The sequence below is a fragment of the Vigna angularis genome, chromosome 9, assembly GCF_016808095.1.
Source record: "Vigna angularis cultivar LongXiaoDou No.4 chromosome 9, ASM1680809v1, whole genome shotgun sequence".
Taxonomy (NCBI): Eukaryota; Viridiplantae; Streptophyta; class Magnoliopsida; order Fabales; family Fabaceae; genus Vigna; species Vigna angularis.
Window position 1 is genome coordinate 29,383,291 of NC_068978.1, and position 19,627 is coordinate 29,402,917.

Consider the following 19,627-nt stretch of genomic DNA (forward strand, 5'->3'; position numbering starts at 1 on the left):
CAAGGAAGAAGATGGATTGTTCCCACAGCTCTTAGCTCGCCTCCAAGAGTTCCAAATGAGAGAAAACGCGTATGGATGTCAAAAGATCTCAAGCTCTTCGCGTCTTTGAGTTAAATAGGGCAAATCTTCCATGTCAGCAAAGTTGGCGCTCAAGCGCCCAGAAGGAGGGGCGCTCAGGCGCGCGTGAGTCATGATGCACTGGTGCTCAAGCGCCCTTAAGCCAGGGGCGCCCGAGCTAGCTTCAACAAAATTCTGGTTCTTCATTTTTGATGTTTTTCTTGCTTTCCAGTGTCTTCATTTGATGCATAAACTTCTTCCAACTACTTTAAGCACATGAAAGCAGGGATTAATGATCAAAATATCTCATTAAAGCTCAAGGTGAAACCACTTAACAAAGTAAAAGAAAACTAGAATTTACAAGGCAAAAAGTTAAGGAATGGTTGACATTTTCTCTTAATTCATTACTGGAATCATGGTAAAATATGTCATTATCAAAACTAAATCATGCAATAGTACAATTTGGCGTTGATATTACTTGCAGCGGCTAATAACGATTACTTGAAAATCAGTTAAAACATATTTAAAATGCATGAAATATACCTTATTAAATAACGATAGACTTAATTATTTATATATGGAGCAATTTCCATCGAGTATGGCATTGTTAATGTGTATCTGTCTTTCTATTAGGGAGTTATCGACTGTTTGTGTTACTTGAGGGTTTATAAACCCATATGTGTCATCATTTCCTGCTTCCAAGTACAAACCATGCAAGTACCTAAAATTTATACATTAATAACACATGTTTTTACTATATAAGTATAAATGTCATAGACATGAATAAAAGATAGAAATACTAATACTTTTTATATTGATGATATATTAATTTTTTTTAGAGGAGATATTAATATCTTGTAACATTTGAAATCTTTCTTGCATCAATATAGTAATTTCTTATGTCAATGGGTAAGTTATGCTAAAAGTCACTTTTACATTAGTTGATGTTTCTTTTATTAGATATTTCAAGGTTTGATATTTGTAATCAAGGATCTCTTCCTTTAACATATGGGTGTACCAATATTTGTGGAGGCTCTTAAGGTGTGATCTTTTTAACCTTTGGTTGATAAGATTAGTAATAAACTTTCTTCTTGCAAATAGAAGTTGCTTAGTATAATGGAAAGAATTTCAGTTAATAAATTTGATAATTGTTAGTTTATTGTCTTATAATTTCAAGTTTACAAATGACCTATTAATTTTTTTCTTGAAGCAAAATAATGGTTTCAAAATTTTGTTTGGACTAGAAATACACAAAAACGAAGATTGTTCACTATTAAATTGTTTATTTTATATGGTTATAAGGTGAATGGTGATTTATAAATTACTAATATTTAATTGGAAAACAAAACTTATATGCTACGTTTAGCTTGAGTTTGTTGATGGCAAACTGATTTAGATTTATGTGTATTCAATTTCTTAAATATAAGTAACATAAATACATATTATTTAAATCTTTGTAAACTTGTGTAAATATGTTTAATTAAATACTGTGTAAAGTAAATTAATATAAGTATTTTAAGATATGAAAAGATTCATTCTAGAACATTGGTTACATGAAAATAATATGTAAACTAAATTAAAAATATATTAATTAATCCTGGAATGTATGACATAATTTAAATGTTTGATTGCAAAATTAACTACTTAAAACTGTTCAAAAAAATGTTTAACAAAATTTAAAACTAAGTAAAATGAACGACTTTAATTACTTAATTAGTTTGTAAACTACATTAAATTAACAAAGTCATAGAAGTATAATTAATTTAAACTAAAAGAATAGTTAAAGTAATTTGAAATAAAAGAATAAGTAAAGTAATTAAAATAAAATATTACGTAAATTTGAATGACTGTAGTCAATAATTTTTTAACACAATTTCTTGTTAAATTTTGAATATGCAACCAATTTTCTGTTTAAAAACAAAAGTGTCTAACTATAAGTAATAAGCTGCACAAAACTAAGCACTGAAATGGTAAAAAAATGTAAAAATAATGAATGGAATAAATAGATAAATAAATTTAGAAGCCATACACAATAACTGCTCCCAACTTCTCCTGAATTATCTCCCACACAAAGGAATCAGCTTTCCTATCTTACATATACAAAAAAGTCTTCACCACTCTTTTTCTTCCAGAAACTCAAATCCACACCATCCTTTTTCTCTTTAGGTCAATCACTCACGGTCTTTTCTGTCTTATTATTTCTTTCTTTTGCTTCTAAGCAGTTATCCTAGTTGAATCAAAAGTTTGCTTAAGTTTTTTCTAAACTCATCTTTTTCATTTGCAGAGGTTGATTTTCATGATGGCTCCAGGCACGTACTTCAACTGGGACACTGTTCAAATTCCCAGTTCAGAAACAAACACCTTCCACATGCTGGAAGAAGTAGCAACACCAAACCTGCAACACCTTTTCTCCTACTACGATCAAAAACTTTTTCTTCCAACCGGTTCTTTTGAGAACTACATTGACCCAACTGGTGGTTTTCTTCACCCTTCAGATATTGACACTTCTCTCTATGATCCTTCCAGTTCCTTTGCTCATCCTAACATCTTTCCAACTTCTCAACAAGGTACTCTACTCCCATCTTCCAAACGCCAAAAATGCTGCTGTGAGAGTGAAGTGCAAAAACTTACTGCACAAACTGCCCTGCCATCCAGTTTATACACAGACGAATTTGTTGTGCCATCCAGTTTATTCACATATCATTGTTCAGTTGATTAGTGTAAGAGTTTCAAATTAATTAAAGTACATTCTCAATTAACTTGAGAGCGATCATACAATCAATCAAAGTAGATTCTCAATCAAAGTAGATTCTCAATCAAATGCAAGATCTTTCTAGATTATTCACAACAAATTCAACCAAAGTACATTCTCAATTAAATCCTATTGTGTTTAACCATGTCTATTCCTAAATCACCTAACCAAATTAAAAGCTAATTAATCAAAGTAAATTTTGTAATTGTTAGATTATTATCTTATAGCTTCAGGTTTACAAGTGGTTTATTAAACTTTTTTTTAAAGTGAAACAATGGATTCAAAATTTTATTTGGATTGGAAATACACAAAAATAGAGATTGTTCACTATTAAATGGTCTATTTTATATGGTTCTAATGTGAATGGTTATTTTGTAGGTTACTAATATTCACTTGGAGAAAAAAAGTCTATATGTATGTTTAACTTGAGAGTTTGTTGATGACCAAATGACTTAGAGTGAACTCATTTGTATTCAATTTCTTAAGTGTAAGTATCATAAATACATGTTATTTAAATCTGTCAATTTAGCATGATATTAAGAATATATATGATGTTATTCTTGAAAATATTGTGATATTATATATGGATGATTGTATTAATCTTGACTAAAATCTTTTATTTTGACAGAATAAAGTTGTAATTTGTTGTTAATTTTGTCTGAATATTTACTCACTAAATTAAAACTTTGCTCTTCTAATATTTCTAATATTTATTAGGTTGATTGAGGAAATTTGATATGGTTGGGTGAGATCCAACCAAATCATATTTAAAATTTATGTAAATATGTTTAATTAAATACTATGTAAAGTTAATTAATATAAGTATATTAAAGATATGAAAAGATTCATTCTAGCACATTTGTTACATGAAAATAACATGTAAACTAAATTAAAAATGTATATTAATTAATCCTGGAATGTATAACATAATTTAAAGCATGAAGTAAAAAAAAATGTTTGATTGCAAAATTAACTACTTAAAACAGTTGAAAAAAAATGTTTAACAAAATTTAAAAGTAAGCATAAATGAACGACTTAAATTACCTAATTAGTTTGTAAACTACATGGTCCTTCTATATGGTAGGTAAATTAAGAAATTCATAGAAGTATAGTTAATTTAAACTAGAAGAAAATTTAAAGTAATTTGAAATAAAAGAATATGTAATGTAATTAAAATAAAATACTACTTAAATTTGAATGACGGTCGTCAATAATTTTTAAAAGACTTTTGTAATAGTACTAAAATGGAAAGGAAATCAGGATAAAGGAAAAGGCGAGGAATGACAGTGATTGTATTCTTCTATCAGCAAATAGGTACCAATAGTAAAGGATGAGTACAGAATTAGAGAATATGAGGTGAGAGAGAGAAATCAGAAAAATACATGAGAAGAGAAAGAGACAATTCATCATTCTACACACCCCTCACTAAAGGGCAAAAGTTGTTATTATACTGCCAGCCTACTTTCCTTGCACGAAATCTCTCAGCCTAGTGTTGGTCATCTTAGTGCGTGTGCTCCTCCTGAGCAAAGCATTTTCTGGAAAGGCTGCCACGTGTCCTTCCTCAATAACTAACTTATCATTTTCTGCCTGAAGAGGAATATTCTCCTCTGGGCCCATGACAATGCTTCTCCCATTGAAAATAACCTTGTCCTCAAGGTTGAAATTGGGATATAGGTGGCTCATGTCCTCTGCATTTTCCCAAGTAGCTTCAGAAACCTCTTGTCCACTCCACTGAACCAGGACTTGAGGAATGAGGTGCTCTCCTTTAAGAATCGTACGTCTGTTGAGGACTTGTAGAGGTTGCAGCATGATACCTTCTTCATCAATAAGTAATGGAAAAGGAATAGTTGTTGCAGTGTCATCTCCCTTGAATTCCTTTAGCTGTGAAACATGAAAGATAGGATGTAATTTAGCATTGACTGGCAGCAGTAACTTGTAAGCCACCGAACCAATCTTAGCAAGGATAGTAAAAGGGCCAAAGTATCTCATGCTAAGTTTTTGATTCTGTCGCAACTGAACTGAATGCTGCCGATACGGTTTCAGTTTCACCCACACTTTATCACCAATCTGAAAGTGTTTCTCAATCCTCTTCTTATCTGCTTGATGTTTCATGTACTGTTGGGCCCTGAATAAATTCTCCTTAAGCTTGTTCAACAAAGCATCTCTGGCTAGTAAGGAATCCCTAACTGATGGGTTATCAGATGGTGACGGTTGATACCTCGATAAGCCAAAAGGGTCTCTGCCATAGACCACTTTGAAAGGAGTCATGCCAATGCTATGATGGAAGGAAGTATTGTACCAATACTCAGCCCATGGTAAAAAATTGACCCAATTCTTAGGTGATTGTGAAGTGAAACACCTTAGATACAACTCCAAGGCTTTGTTGACAGCTTCAGTTGCCCATCTGATTGGGGGTGATAAGCTGTACTCATGGCCAATGTGGTGCCTTGTAGTTTAAACAATTGCTGCCAAAATTTACTTGTGAAAGTCTTATCTCTATCAGAGACAATGGACTTAGGCATGCCATGAAGTCGAACCACTGTATTGCAGAACAGGTCAGCGACTTGAGTGCTTGTATAATCTGCTTTCAAAGGTTGAAAATGGGCATATTTGGATAACTTGTCCACTATGACCAGAATCACAGTAAAGCCTTTTGAAACTGGCAGGCTAGTGATAAAATCCATATTGATATCTTCCCATATCTGAGAAGGGATGGGCAAAGGTTGCAACAGCCCAGCAGGTTGCACAGCAGCATATTTGGCTTGTTGACAGATGGAACAATGTTGTACAAACCTGTGTATTTGTTCCTTCATTTTGGGCCAATAGAACTCTGCTTTCACTCTGTAAATCGTCCTTGCAATTCCAGAATGACCGCCAATGGGAGAGCAATGATATGCTTCTAGGATTTTGGATATCAAGGGAGACTGCTGTGGAATTACCAATCTGCCTTTCCAAAATAGAAGTTGATCCTTACTAGAAAGATGAGGATTCTGATTGTTACCCAGCTCACAATCCTGTAACTGCTGTTTCCAATACTCATCCGTGGCAATGTCGTGTTTGAGCTCTTGCAAAAACGTTGGCTGAGTTTCAGACCAAGCCATGTAAAAATATCTGGACAAAGCATCCGCAGGAATGTTATCTTTCCCAGGTTTATACTCAATTTTGAAATGATAGCCAAGAAATTTGTGAAGCCATTGTTGTTGCTCAGGGGTTTGAATTGTCTGATCCGTTAGATGTCGCAAGCTACGTTGATCAGTTCTAATTGTGAATTGGTGGCCCAATAGGTAATGTATGAATTTAGCCAATGCCTCTGTGATGGCATATAACTCCCTGGAATAAGCAGATTGCTTTTGCATCCGAGGGGATAGCTTTTTTGAGAAAAAAGCAATAGGGTGTTTGCCTTGGCTGAGTACAACGCCTATACCAGTCCCTGATGCATCAGTTTCTAATATAAAAGGCTGATTAAAATTAGGTAAGGCAAGCACTGGAGCTGTGGTAATGGCTTCTCTCAAGCTCTGAAAGGTCTTTGATGCAATGTCAAACCAATGAAAAGCATCTTTTTTGAGCAGGTTTGTTAACGGTTCAGCAAGAGCAGCATAATTCTTTATAAACCGTCTATAGTAACCTGTGATGCCTAAGAACCCTCTGAGCTGTTTGAGATTTGTTGGCTCTGGCCAGTTTAAAATAGCCTGCACCTTTGCTTTGTCCATAGAAACCCCTTTCGCAGAAACGGTATGGCCCAAATAATCTACTTGTTGTGTAGCAAAAGTGCACTTAGACAACTTTGCATACAAAACATGAGATTGTAGAAGTTGTAAAACCGCTTCTAAATGTTGGAGATGAGAGGACCAGTTGGGGCTATACACGAGGATATCATCAAAGAATACAAGAACACACTTTCTCAGTAATTTCTGAAACACCCGATTCATTAGTTGTTGAAATGTGGCAGGGGCATTGGTAAGCCCAAAAGGCATCACCAACCATTCATAATGGCCTTGATGCGTTCTGAAAGCAGTCTTGTGTCTGTCCTTTGGCTTCACAAGAATTTGATGATATCTGGACCTCAAATCCAACTTTGAAAAGAATTGTGCACCAAAAAGCTCATCGAGTAATTCATCCACAGTTGGCATAGGAAAATTATCCTTAACTGTGATGGTATTAAGGGCCCTATAATCAGTGCAAAATCTCCATGATCCATCTTTCTTCTTGACTAATAAGATTGGAGAGGAGAAAGGACTAGTGCTGGGTGTAATTATGCCTTCAGCGAGCATATCTGCAACCATCTTTTCAATTTGAGCTTTTTGACTGTGAGCATACCTATACGGTCTGACCTTAACAGGATTACTGCCTTCTATTAAAGGTATGGAATGATCCTGAAACCGTTGAGGTGGTAGACCTGAGGGTTTGTTGAAAACCTCCTTATAAGTATGCAACAACAAAACAAGTGCAGGTTCCAAATTTTGAGGTATTTCCTCACAGAATTCAGACTTGTTGTCAGATTCTTGTAGCTGTATAGAAAACACTTCAGCAATGGCATGAGTGTGATGGAGCCTTTTGATATGGTGAAACTGGGCTAGCTGAGGCAAGTTCTGTTTTTCACCATATAAGGTGATAAACTTACCATCTAGCAGAAATTTGAAGGCTAGAGCACTATAATCAGCCACATGAGGACCTAAGGTTGCCAACCATGCTGCACCTAGCACCAAGTCTGCTCCTCCTACTGGTAACAAATAGACTGGAAATTGGAGAGTGTAGCCTTGCACCGCAACTTGCAGGTCAGAAATAAAGCCTTCAGCAGACATTGAATTTCCATTTCCCACCATCACTTGGAAATTTGGGGCTGGTTCGATTGGTAATTTCAGAAAGTGAGCAATCCGTGGCTGCAAGAAATTATCAGAACTGCCACTGTCCAATAAAATGTTTACTGGACAACCATTAATTCGACCCAGGAACTTAATGGTACCAAATCCACTACTGCCTTTTAGAGCATTGAAAGACAAATGATGATCAGTTGCATCCTGTGGTAAGCTGTCTACAGAATCAGTCTGAATCACATTGTCCTCATGGGTGCACTGCTCCTCATCAACTTGCAGGATCATGTAATGCTTGTTAGGACACCGATGGTTTGGTGAAAAACGTTCATCACAAGTATAGCAAAGGCCTTTTTCGCGCCGAATCTGCATTTCAGTGGGTGTCATTTTTTTTATAGGATTGGCCGGTTGGGCGAATGGTTTAACTGTGGGGGTAGGCAAGAGAGGGGGTTGGGAATTTTGTAGTTTAGGATATGTGTATGGGGTGGTCTATGTGTAAGGTTTATATGGTGGTTGAGATTTTGGTTTGGGAATGTATTTTTCTTCAAAGAGTTTGGCTAAGGACACAGCCTTAAGAATGGAAAGTGGGTTTTGTGCTATAACTTCTCGTTTTAAGTCTGGTTTAAGGCCACTAATGAAGCAATCTAGGAGGGCATCAGGACTAAGGCCATAAACTCTATTAGCTAAAGACATAAATTCAGTATAGTAATTACTAACAGAATTTGATTGAGAAAGCTTAAATAGTGTAGATCTAGGACAATCATAAGGTGAAGGACCAAACTCTAATTCCAAGGCTTTTACAAATTGTTTCCAATTTTGAAAAGGTTGAGTTCCAGTAATCATCTGGAACCAAGGGATCACATCCTTTTCAAAATGTAGGGCAGCAATAGATAATCGATGTTCATCAGGTGTCCCATAAAATTCAAAGAATTGTTCTGCTTTAAACAGCCATTGCAAAACATTTTCACCATCAAAGCGTGGAAAATCAACCTTAACATTTCTCACATGGTATGGAGGTTTGGGCCCAGGAGGTGGATCTAAGATGTTTGTGCTTACCATGCTAAAAGGAGGTGGAGGATGAGGTCCGTGATGAACCAGAGTAAGTCTTAGGTTCTCCAAAGAAGCTTCAATTCCATCCAAACGGTTAGCAGTTTGTTGATCTCGATTGTCTAATAAGGCAGCAAAGTCATTGTCGCGTTGCTCTAACAGCTCGACAACTTTCTTCAAATCACGAATATCTGAGGTCACCTCTTTCATGCGAGTATTCTCAGCCATTTGCAGAAAAGTTGATGTAGCAGAATGAAAGCACCAATGTTATAGTACTAAAATGGAAAGGAAATCAGGATAAAGGAAAAGGCGAGGAATGACAGTGATTGTATTCTTCTATCAGCAAATAGGTACCAATAGTAAAGGATGAGTACAGAATTAGAGAATATGAGGTGAGAGAGAGAAATCAGAAAAATACAGATGAGAAGAGAAAGAGACAATTCATCATTCTACACACCCCTCACTAAAGGGCAAAAGTTGTTATTATACTGCCAGCCTACTTTCCTTGCACGAAATCTCTCAGCCTAGTGTTGGTCATCTTAGTGCGTGTGCTCCTCCTGAGCAAAGCATTTTCTGGAAAGACTGCGACGTGTCCTTCCTCAATAACTAACTTATCATTTTCTGCCTGAAGAGGAATATTCTCCTCTGGGCTCATGACAAATTTCTTCCCAAATTTTGATTATGCAACGACCAATTTTCTGTTTAAAAACAAAAGTGTCTAACTCATAAGTAATAAGCTGCACAAAACTAAGCACTGAAATGGTAGAAAAATGAAAAAAAAAAATAATGAATGGAATAAATGTAAAAATAAATAGATAACTAAATTTAGAAGCCATTCACAATAACTCTCCCAACTTCTCCTGAATTATCTCCCACACAAAGGAATCAGCTTTCCTATCTTAGACATACAAAAAAGTCTTCACCACTCTTTTTCTTCTCAGAAACTCAAATCCACACCATCCTTTTTCTCTTTAGGTCAATCACTCACGGTCTTTTCTGTCTTGTTATTTCTTTCTTTTGCTTCTAAGCAGTTACCCTAGTTGAATCAAAAGTTTGCTTAAGTTTTCTCAAAACTCAACTTTTTCATTTGCAGAGGTTCATTTTCATGATGGCTCCCTTCCACATGCTGGAAGAAGTACCAACACCAAACCTGCAACACCTTTTCTCCTACTACATTGACCCAACTGGTGGTTCTCTTTACCCTTCAGATATTGACACTTCTCTCTATGATCCTTCCATTTCCCTTGCTCATTCTATCATCTTTCCAACTTTTCAACAAGATAATCTACTCCCATCTCCCAAACGCCAAAAGTGCTGCTGTGAGAGTGAAGTGCAAAAACTTACTACACAAACTGCCCTGCCATCCAGTTACACAGATGAATTTGTTGTGCCTTATGATAATTTCTACTCTTCACACATTGAGGAACTCCCACAACAAATATCAGTTGGGTTTGCACAATTTCATAGTACCTGTGAGGATCTTAAGTGTGTGAAAAAAGAAACGGAGAAAACAATATCTCCCCAAAGCTTAGCAGCACGAGAGAGGAGAAGAAAGATCAGTGAGAAGACGCAGGAACTTGGAAAATTGGTTCCTGGTGGACCAAAGATGAACACAGCTGAAATGCTTCATGCAGCTGCAAAGTATGTTAAGTACCTTCAAGCCCAAGTTAATTTGCTTGAACTCACAAAATCACTGGTAACTGTTCATTTCTTTTCATATTCTTTATGAATTAGATTACATATAAGTTGTATCATTTGTCCAACGATATGTTTTTGCTCATTTCCTGCGTAGTCATTATCTATTAGTCATTTGTCCAACGATATGTCCAACGATGCATCTTAGATATATAAAGATGGTTTGTAATCAATGTTTATAGTTCACTGCATAATAGTTGAAATTGTTCTATTGTCAGTTATTTGTAGTTCACTAATTTCTGACCAATTTTTGTATCAAGATTGCTTTTAGTTGGCTGTAATAGCGAAGTTTAAGGAATCGGTTACAGGATATGGTCTTGAGAGCAACAAATATATAAGAAATGAGAATTTTTTTAAGTAACTGCTGTGGTGTATACGAAATATACTTGTCAGTTTCTTTTTACAATATTCCATTTTTTTTAATTTATCTTTTATTTTCGTTATAAAACCAGTTTCTAAATCTGATTGGATTACAGTCCATGAATTAAAAAAGAAAAAAAAAGGACTCATTTCATGATTTTCAAAACATGTATGTGAAAAAAAAATTGTATGTGAAAAAAAAAATGGTAGTATGATACACTTTTACATTCATCTAACACAAGATATAAGGGTAAAATGGTTATAAAAGTATAAAGTTTTATATTTTTTCAAAAAAGAAGAGAAGAAAAGTAAGCAAAAATAGTGTTAAATAAATGTAAAAAATTTAAGTGTGTCAAAGAAACATTTTTAATGTAAAAATGATCAAATCAGTACATACTTTGAATTTTTATCTTTATTTTCTGTGATTCTAATTAATATTTTGCTAGTTTTGGCAGGAAGATAACGCAGAAACTCCTTCTGGAATGCTGCACTCACTAGTTGTTTCCTCCTTTGTTCAAGAGAAGTTATATAGAGAGGAAATGTGTTTTGTGGCAAAAGAAACTGTGATAACTATGACAAATCATGAAGATGTTCAATCAAGACCTACCATACTTAGGGATCTTAAACAGCTCATTCGGACAAACATTGCTAACAAAGAAAAGAAAGAATAAACCTGTCCATGATATGTTGTTTGGATTCTTCTGGCTGCCTTATTTTATTTTTTCAATTTTCTTAATATTTTGTTAGCAGTGTCCTCTTTTTAGCCAACAAAAATGGCAGTTTAAACCTTGTATTCAATTCGTGATTAATTTTGCTTTTTGGATGTACCAAGAGGCTAATATAGATTAGGTTAAGAAGAACCGAGGTTAGGGCACATTGCATCATTTTCGTGTTTTTTTGGTAATTTGTATTTTGTTTATCATTAATCCTTCGATCGACTAATGTTGTGCCTTTTTATGCTATACTAGAGATAGCAAGCATTATGATGTTTTTAAGAGAAAAAATCACTCTCCTTTTATTTATTTTTCTTTAATTATTCTTAATTTATATTTTCTTTTTCTATAAGTCAAAAGATTAAAACTTTTAAACATAATATTTAAAAGAATTCGTTACATATTAATCATAATAATATTAAAAGTAATTACCACCGTAAAATTAATATTAAATATATTAGTTAAGAATTATAATTAACGTAAAAAACAACAATATCTTAATATTATCAATTTAAAAAAAATAAAAATCAGGAGAGTTCAAGAGATAATGTTTTGGTCTAAAAAAATTATATTTTGATCAAGTGTTAGTGTAGAGGAAATTTTATATTTTTGACTCTAATATTATAATATGCTCTCTTATTTTTATCTGCTATCCATATAGAGAACTCTTTAGGTATAATTTTACCCTCTGCAATGTTTCATCAACAACAACATTCCAAACACTTTTGTCAACTAATTCAAGAAAAAATTTTATCCTAATTTTTCAAAAACGGTAGTTTTCACCACCAAATAAAAAATGGTAGTTTAGGATGGCCTACTTTCCTCAAATAATTGTTTATATTTGCATCAATACAAAAGCTTAATGTTATGGTTAGCCGAGACAATTTTAAAGAATTTAAATCATATTTTATGCTAAAATGACTGATAAAATTATTAAATTTAAAAAACAAATTAAAATTTAAGAAAATTTGAAAGATATTTCAAATAAATAAAATAGAAGAAATTGAAATATTAAATTTTACTCTTTTCGCTCTACTTTTATTTCTTTTATAATTGTTAAATTCAATTGTAAGTAATTTTAATACCATGTTTGTTTTTAGAAATTGTTACAATCTTTCATGGAAACACTCAGGTGAGACAAAATATATGTGGCTTTCACAGTCAGATAAGTTGTTTTCAGGTGAAAAGATTCAAATACACTTTGAAGAACTACTAAAGAGCAATATAACTCTATTTGTTCGTAATCCATCAATTTCCTATATAATTAGTTTCGGTATAATTATAGTTTTGGGAAAATATAAGTGCGTCAATTTTTTGTTGCCATATATTCAGAAGCAAATTAATTTTTCATTTGTATTTCTCTTAAAGATGACTGTGGATATTTTTTCCCTCATTATTCATAATATAGGTAAAAAAAGGTAGGTTATTTGAAAATATATATTTTTAGATAAATTATTTATGATTTTAAATGATTTTTTTACATTTTCAAATGTTCATATTAACAAGTCATTTAACTCTCCACCTATACCTCTTAATTTTCTTATTTCCCCTTTGACCAAAGCAAACCTGTTTTGAGGGATCAGTTATTTTTGGACCAAATTTAAATTAGAATTAAAGTGTCACTTCTCTAATTTACGTTATTAAAAGTTTGTATTAAATGTTCACATAAAATTAACATGAAACTCCAAATTTGACTGAAGAATGTAACTAATATTATTTATAATACTGTCTCTAAAAATTTCTTTCCAAATTCTTTGTAACAAATAATTCTTTAGAATATCTACACACTTTAGTGATGTTTAACATTAGATAGAAACTACTTACTAACTATATCATTTAAATTTTTTTTTCTACCTTTTAACTATATATTTTTAAATTAACATTTTTCACTAGTACAAAAACAATGTATAATGTCACGCGTTCAACATTCTATCACAGAACAACCAACTTTAAAAATAACTGGTTACATTGTTGTAAATAAATTCACGTGTTCAATGTCGTTTAGATCATCCATATGATGTCTAAAACCAAATGACGTCTCATCGAATAGAGTTTTGGATCCTTTGAAAACCCTACACCTCCATTCACCAAACTTTTGCTTCTCTACATAGTTTTCTTAATCAAATTCATTTTGATAACTTTTTCTTTTTGAGTTTCTGTCAATTTCTTCAAGTTCATAAAAACAAGACATTTCTTTATCTTTGATTCAACGTTAATATGAAATGTTTTTGTAAAACTTGAAGGTATGATAGAAACCCAGAACAAAAAGTTAATGGATATAGATTTTTTTTTTTAAATTCTTTAAGGTATATGACGTTGGATTTTATGCTATTAATCCGATGTCATATTATATTTGGACATCAGATTATATGTTAATCCGACATCATTTGATATATTTAGATGATTTTTTTTAAAATTTGTTCAAGATGTCTTTCAATAAATCAGTTTGTTTTGAAATCTGATAGTAAAAAACACTTATAACAAAACTTAAATAATAAATTATCCAACATTTAAACTGTATTAGATAACATTATGCAATAACAGTTATATGTAGTCAACCTCACTCTAATAATACCGTAATTTAGTCAACATTATTATTTCAAAACTAATAATAATGTCACAATTTAGTCAACATTAACATTTCAAAATTAATTCAATGTTTTCTTATAGTTTACGAAAACGAAAAGACCATGAAAACCGTTACTTAATTATTTTTCCTGCCAACGCTTTTCCCAACCTACGAATTAAAAGGTTAATAACAAAATTGTGATTGTTTTTGTCCCAAAAGCTTTATTAAATATAAATTCCTTTTACATATAAATCATGTCAAACCATACAAATTGAGTGCGTTTTCATAAGTGTAACATGGCACACACACATATATATAAATACATACTGAACCTGTATTCAATTCTCCACCAGTCCTAATCTACCAGATAAAATTCAACCAAATAAGAAAAAATTGCCAAAACATGCAAAGCTTAATCTCTTTTGTTTTGGTTCTTGCTTTTATCTCTCCATGCCTATGTTATAATGACACCAAAACTGGCCTTTATAATGTAATGAATTATGGTGCTAAGGGAGATGGGATATCGGATGATGCACAAGTATGTATCTTTTTGTTTTTGTTATTTACAATTTTAAGGCTTAATTGTAATTATTAATGTTAAATATGTTAATTCAATTTTTACAATCTCAATTGTGTAATATTTATACTTTGACTTGAGATCCAACATTTAACCACTATGTTAACTAGTGTCAGGTTTTCAATGTTCTAATACTAATTTATCAGGTCAATATTTCCATTGAGTGCCCAAGTTAATAAATTGATCAAAACTAAATAATAAAAATATTGGAATACACTTTTAAAAGAGGTTTCAATATATAAAATGAATAAATTTTTATTCAAAAAAATTGTTATTGTGGAATTCATTTGTCAATTCTTTCTTATTGTAAATTATGATAACCCATATTTCAATTTGGATCACTCCATAATACTTTATCGATATTTATTAATAAAGTATTTAATTTATAAAACAGTACTATTTTCATGATGACAACAATTTTTAGTTTTTTTATTGGATATTTGTTCTGAATTGGTGGCAGGCATTTTTGAAAGCTTGGCAAAGCAGTTGTGGAGCACAAGGTATGGCAACTCTAGTCATACCTGCAAACTATCGATTCCTTCTGTCACCTTTAATGCTAAAGGGTCCTTGCCATGCCTCAAATATTCAAATTCAGGTATTTCTAATGTAACCCTAGTTCATTATTCAACTGTTGCTTCTTTTATTAAATTCTTGGTACTTTTAAATTTCATTTTAAAACAAATTTTCTTCTAATTATTCTTCCATAAAAATAAAAAAGTAAACGCAATTAATATCAGAAAATAAAACGTATTTTCTATGTTATTTAATATTATATATATACATTAAAGTTTAATTGCAATATGAATTATAAATCTAACCACACAGTTACAAATGTATCCTTACTGCACCTTATTAACAATTACAAATTGTTATTACAGCACTTTACAAAATATTACTATAGTGATTAATGTCAAAATGAATTAAAACTCATGAATTAACTTAAGTTACTACTGATTGAGTTAGATTAGCTTGAAAAAAAATTGAAATTTTGATACGAATCAATTTTGAGTCTAATTTAGTAAGAATTTGATTTATTGAAGTTGAATATGTGATGAGTCAGGTTGACTCGTCAATCCACTTAATTTTCTGTTTTTACCTTGTTTTTGAATTATGTTTGGAGTTTAAGATGATTTTGGATTGTATTATATTTTTTTTATTTTGAATTGTTTTTGGAATCTAATATCATTTTGGATTGAAATTTATTTAGATTTGAATTAGAAAACAATTATTATTTTTTTTGGAATGAAAAAAAAAACTTGTCATTAAATGAGTCAACCGTTTAACGTATTCATTTGTTGTGAGTTCGACTGGATTCGAATTTTTTCGACTCACTAATAAATGAATGAGATTAGATTGCTTTACTAAATGAATAATCCGTAATGAGCTGAGCTGAGTCGAGTTGGTGAGGTGAACCGACTACACTAATTATGAGTGTGATGAATGTTGTTGCAGATCCGGGGGAAAGTAATTGCAGCTGAGAAGAATGCATGGGCATCATATAAGTATACTTGGATTTTGATCTCAAATGTAAATGGTCTGACAGTGGATGGAAGTGGAGGATCGCTGGATGGCTTCGGTTCTTCATGGTGGTCATGCAGAAACTGTCCACGTCCATCGGTGAGAGAATATTCTTTCTGATATTAAAAGTGTTCACTATGTTTTTATTAAGTTTAAGATTCTGATTCATGTGGGTGATGTGATGAAGGTCATTAGTTTCAATTCATGCAATGGTCTTAGTGTTAGCTCCTTGAACATCATTAACAGTCCAAAAGCTCACATAAACATAAACAATTGTGTGGGAGCCACATTCTCTGCTATCAGTATTCAGTCTCCCGGTGACACTCACAACACTGATGGAATTGATGTTTATGCTTCAAAAAATATCTGGATCAAAGATTCTACTATAGCATGTGGTAAATCAATCTTCATCACTTGCATATATATATATATATATATATATATATATATATATATATATATATATATATATATATATATATATATATATATATAAGTTTCAGTATAGTGTTTTTAAATAATTAATAGATGTGCAGTTTTAACTTAATTTGTCTTTCTAAATAGGCGATGATTGCATTGCGATCAGTGGTGGCTCCTCTTATGTCAATGTTACTGGGAGTGCTTGTGGACCAGGCCATGGAATAAGGTTTTTATATATAAACTCTGCATTACTTGACATATACATTATTGAAAATTCAAGCATTAGCATGTTGAATAAATATAAAGTTGTTAAATAACATATAAAAAATTTATAAATATGTTATTTTTTTAAAGTCCCATGTCGACTAGAGATAAAACTAAATTATAATATATAAGTGAAATGTAAACCTCATCTTATAATCCGATTTTGTAAAGTTAAGTTAGATTTAACGTTCATTTCTTAATATGGTATAACAGTCAGATTATCTAGCGAGATCTACTTATTATTTAAAGTTTTAAATTAAAAATTGTATCAAATTTTTAGATGAATTTAATTCATATATTTCATTTTAGTCAAATCTATTTTCGAAAAACACTTAGATGTATTAAATGATAATATATTTTGTTATATGCTTTTAAGTTTAACTATTGTGAAGCAGTGTTGGGAGCCTGGGAAATGGCAATAGTAACACAGTGGAACAAGTTCATGTACGAAATTGTAACTTCACCAATACACAAAATGGAGCAAGAATTAAGACATATGCGGTAAGATTTATTTTCTCCCTTTTTATGTGTCTTTTAGAGTTTTTACATAAAGATTCAACAAATACACGACGTTCTTTTGCTAATTGTTATAACATAATCATGAAGTTCATTTTACTATATCACAAAGTATAAGAGGTGTGATGGACAAAAGTGACAATTAATTTCCATGAAACATTAAAATTATGTAGGAAAGAAAAAAAAAAGGAAAAAATAAATATTTTTTGGTTGTTGGCATTTAAATGGAAATAATATTTCATGTTTATCCATTTCTTTTTTCAGGATGGATCAGGTTATGCAAGAGGAATCACATTTGAGGAAATTACATTGATACAAACTCGAAACCCAATAATCATAAACCAATTCTACACTAACAATGGCGTATCTTTAAAGGTATTCACTTAAGTTCATTACATTGTTAATTTATTTATCAGTTATTAAAGTTGGATTTTTGGCATAATTAGAATGGAGGAGTTGAAGTGAGAGGAATAACATTTCGTGGATTTCATGGAACAAGTATGACTGGTGAAGCTATTACCTTAAATTGTGGTCCACAAGGTTGTTTCAACATTACATTGGATCAAATTAACATTGCCTCTTCTCAACAAGGAAAACCAGCTTCCTGTTCTTGCAAAAATGCCCACGGAACAGCCACATCTTCTGTTCCAAATTGTCCTTGCTTAATGCCATGAATTCTTTCTTATTCTTTTATATGCCATATGCCAGATAATTAAATTATCAATTTTATCATCAATATTGTTATCTGCATACGTATAAATCAATATCTAAATAAAAATTATTTCTTTTTATTTTAATATTATATGAGATTCCAAACATTTTTGTACATTTATTTTGATATTCTGAAATATTGCTGAATATAATTTAATAATGTGACTACAGAAAGAGTTAATTTAGCTTCTAAATATTAATCTTGATCAAATAGAGACATTACTTAGTCAATTTTAATACAATGCAAATAATTATTTTAAAAAAAGTGAATAAAATTATTTTAACTTTTTTAAAAAATAAATATTTATATTATGGTCTTATTAGTATTAACTATTAACTTAGTCAATACAAATTTTCTTAAAACCAAAAAAGTTTAGAAAACACAATTTTTAATTTTTTAAAATAAATATTTGTATTAAATAAATTAAATATTAAAAATAAACAAAGTTAACATCAACTTATATATCACAATTTTTTTTTACAATCTATTATTGTTTTTTTCTTTGACGTCTCTTAAATGTTTGATGTCAATGTTGACGAGGTAAATTCTAACGTTAAATTTTGTCAGTAATACTTACCCTAATGTAATTTGTTTTTTTTTCTGTTTTCTTTTTTGAAATTAGTTTTCGCATGCATCAGAAAATTTCACATGACAGAATACATATTTTAACTACACATTCAAGTTCTCTATTGTAACACAAAAACTATTTTCCCTCAATATAAAAAATATAATCTAACATGAACAAATAAACTTAAAAAATAACCTAAACTTTGAATAGTGTATATAATATGATTTCCAATTAAACTAAAATAAAGAAAAACTTTGTCTCAATTCTATTCAGATCCAATAACTCAATTTCTATAACAACTAAACACCTAGATTTACCATTATAATGACAGTATTTTTCTTCTCTTGACTACTTTCTATCCAACGAGGCGTAAGATTCACATAAAGTTAAAGTGAAAGTAAATATAATTTGAAGAAAAGAATTCTATGTAAATTATGATTTTACAAAACGAGTAATGAAATATATTTAAATTTCTAACTTACTTAAATTTCAACTAACTTTGAAATTTAATATTCTTTATTCTTGACATCTCACTTAAAATTAAAAAAAAAAAAACATGATCTATATATAACCTCTCATCAACTAGGTTATGGTGAATTACTCTGTGGAAAAAGCTTCTATATAACATAAAAAGGATGTTATGACATATTTGCTTTTTATATTACATGATACTTAAACTTCTATTTGTACGTTAAGTTTCTCCCAAGTCATTTTTAAATTTGTTTTTCTTTTGAAGTTTCAAATTCCGATTAACCCTAATTCAATTTATTTCTAATATGTGTTTCTGTATTTGCTCATAATTTTTTGCAATATATACGCGTAAGAACTCCAATAAAAATGTTGTTAAAGGTCTAATAATCATCTAGCTAAGACGATCAAAATAATAATAACAATGAAACAATAAGCATTCTATTTCATTTAAAACCATAACACTAATTCTTAACCTATAAAAATCTTGTCCACATATAAAAACTCCTTACTTCCTTACTTCACTATGGTCAGTAGGAATTGACCAATATCTTAAAATGAGAAAGGACATAACATAAAA

The 19,627-nt window shown here is 31.3% G+C and overlaps 2 protein-coding genes across 2 annotated transcripts; both read left to right on the forward strand.

Moving 5' to 3' along the window:
- Positions 1-9,775: 9,775 nt before the first annotated feature.
- Positions 9,776-11,393, forward strand: LOC108346773 (transcription factor bHLH53). Its single transcript, XM_017585821.1, has 2 exons — positions 9,776-10,363; positions 11,178-11,393. Exons 1-2 carry the CDS (start codon positions 9,776-9,778, stop codon positions 11,391-11,393), a joined length of 804 nt encoding a protein of 267 aa, XP_017441310.1.
- Positions 11,394-14,497: 3,104 nt separating this feature from the next.
- On the forward strand, positions 14,498-17,973 carry LOC108346774 (probable polygalacturonase At3g15720). Its single transcript, XM_017585823.1, has 8 exons — positions 14,498-14,542; positions 15,042-15,176; positions 16,034-16,198; positions 16,287-16,494; positions 16,664-16,745; positions 17,179-17,284; positions 17,564-17,674; positions 17,746-17,973. Exons 1-8 carry the CDS (start codon positions 14,498-14,500, stop codon positions 17,971-17,973), a joined length of 1,080 nt encoding a protein of 359 aa, XP_017441312.1.
- The last annotated feature ends 1,654 nt before the right edge of the window (positions 17,974-19,627 follow it).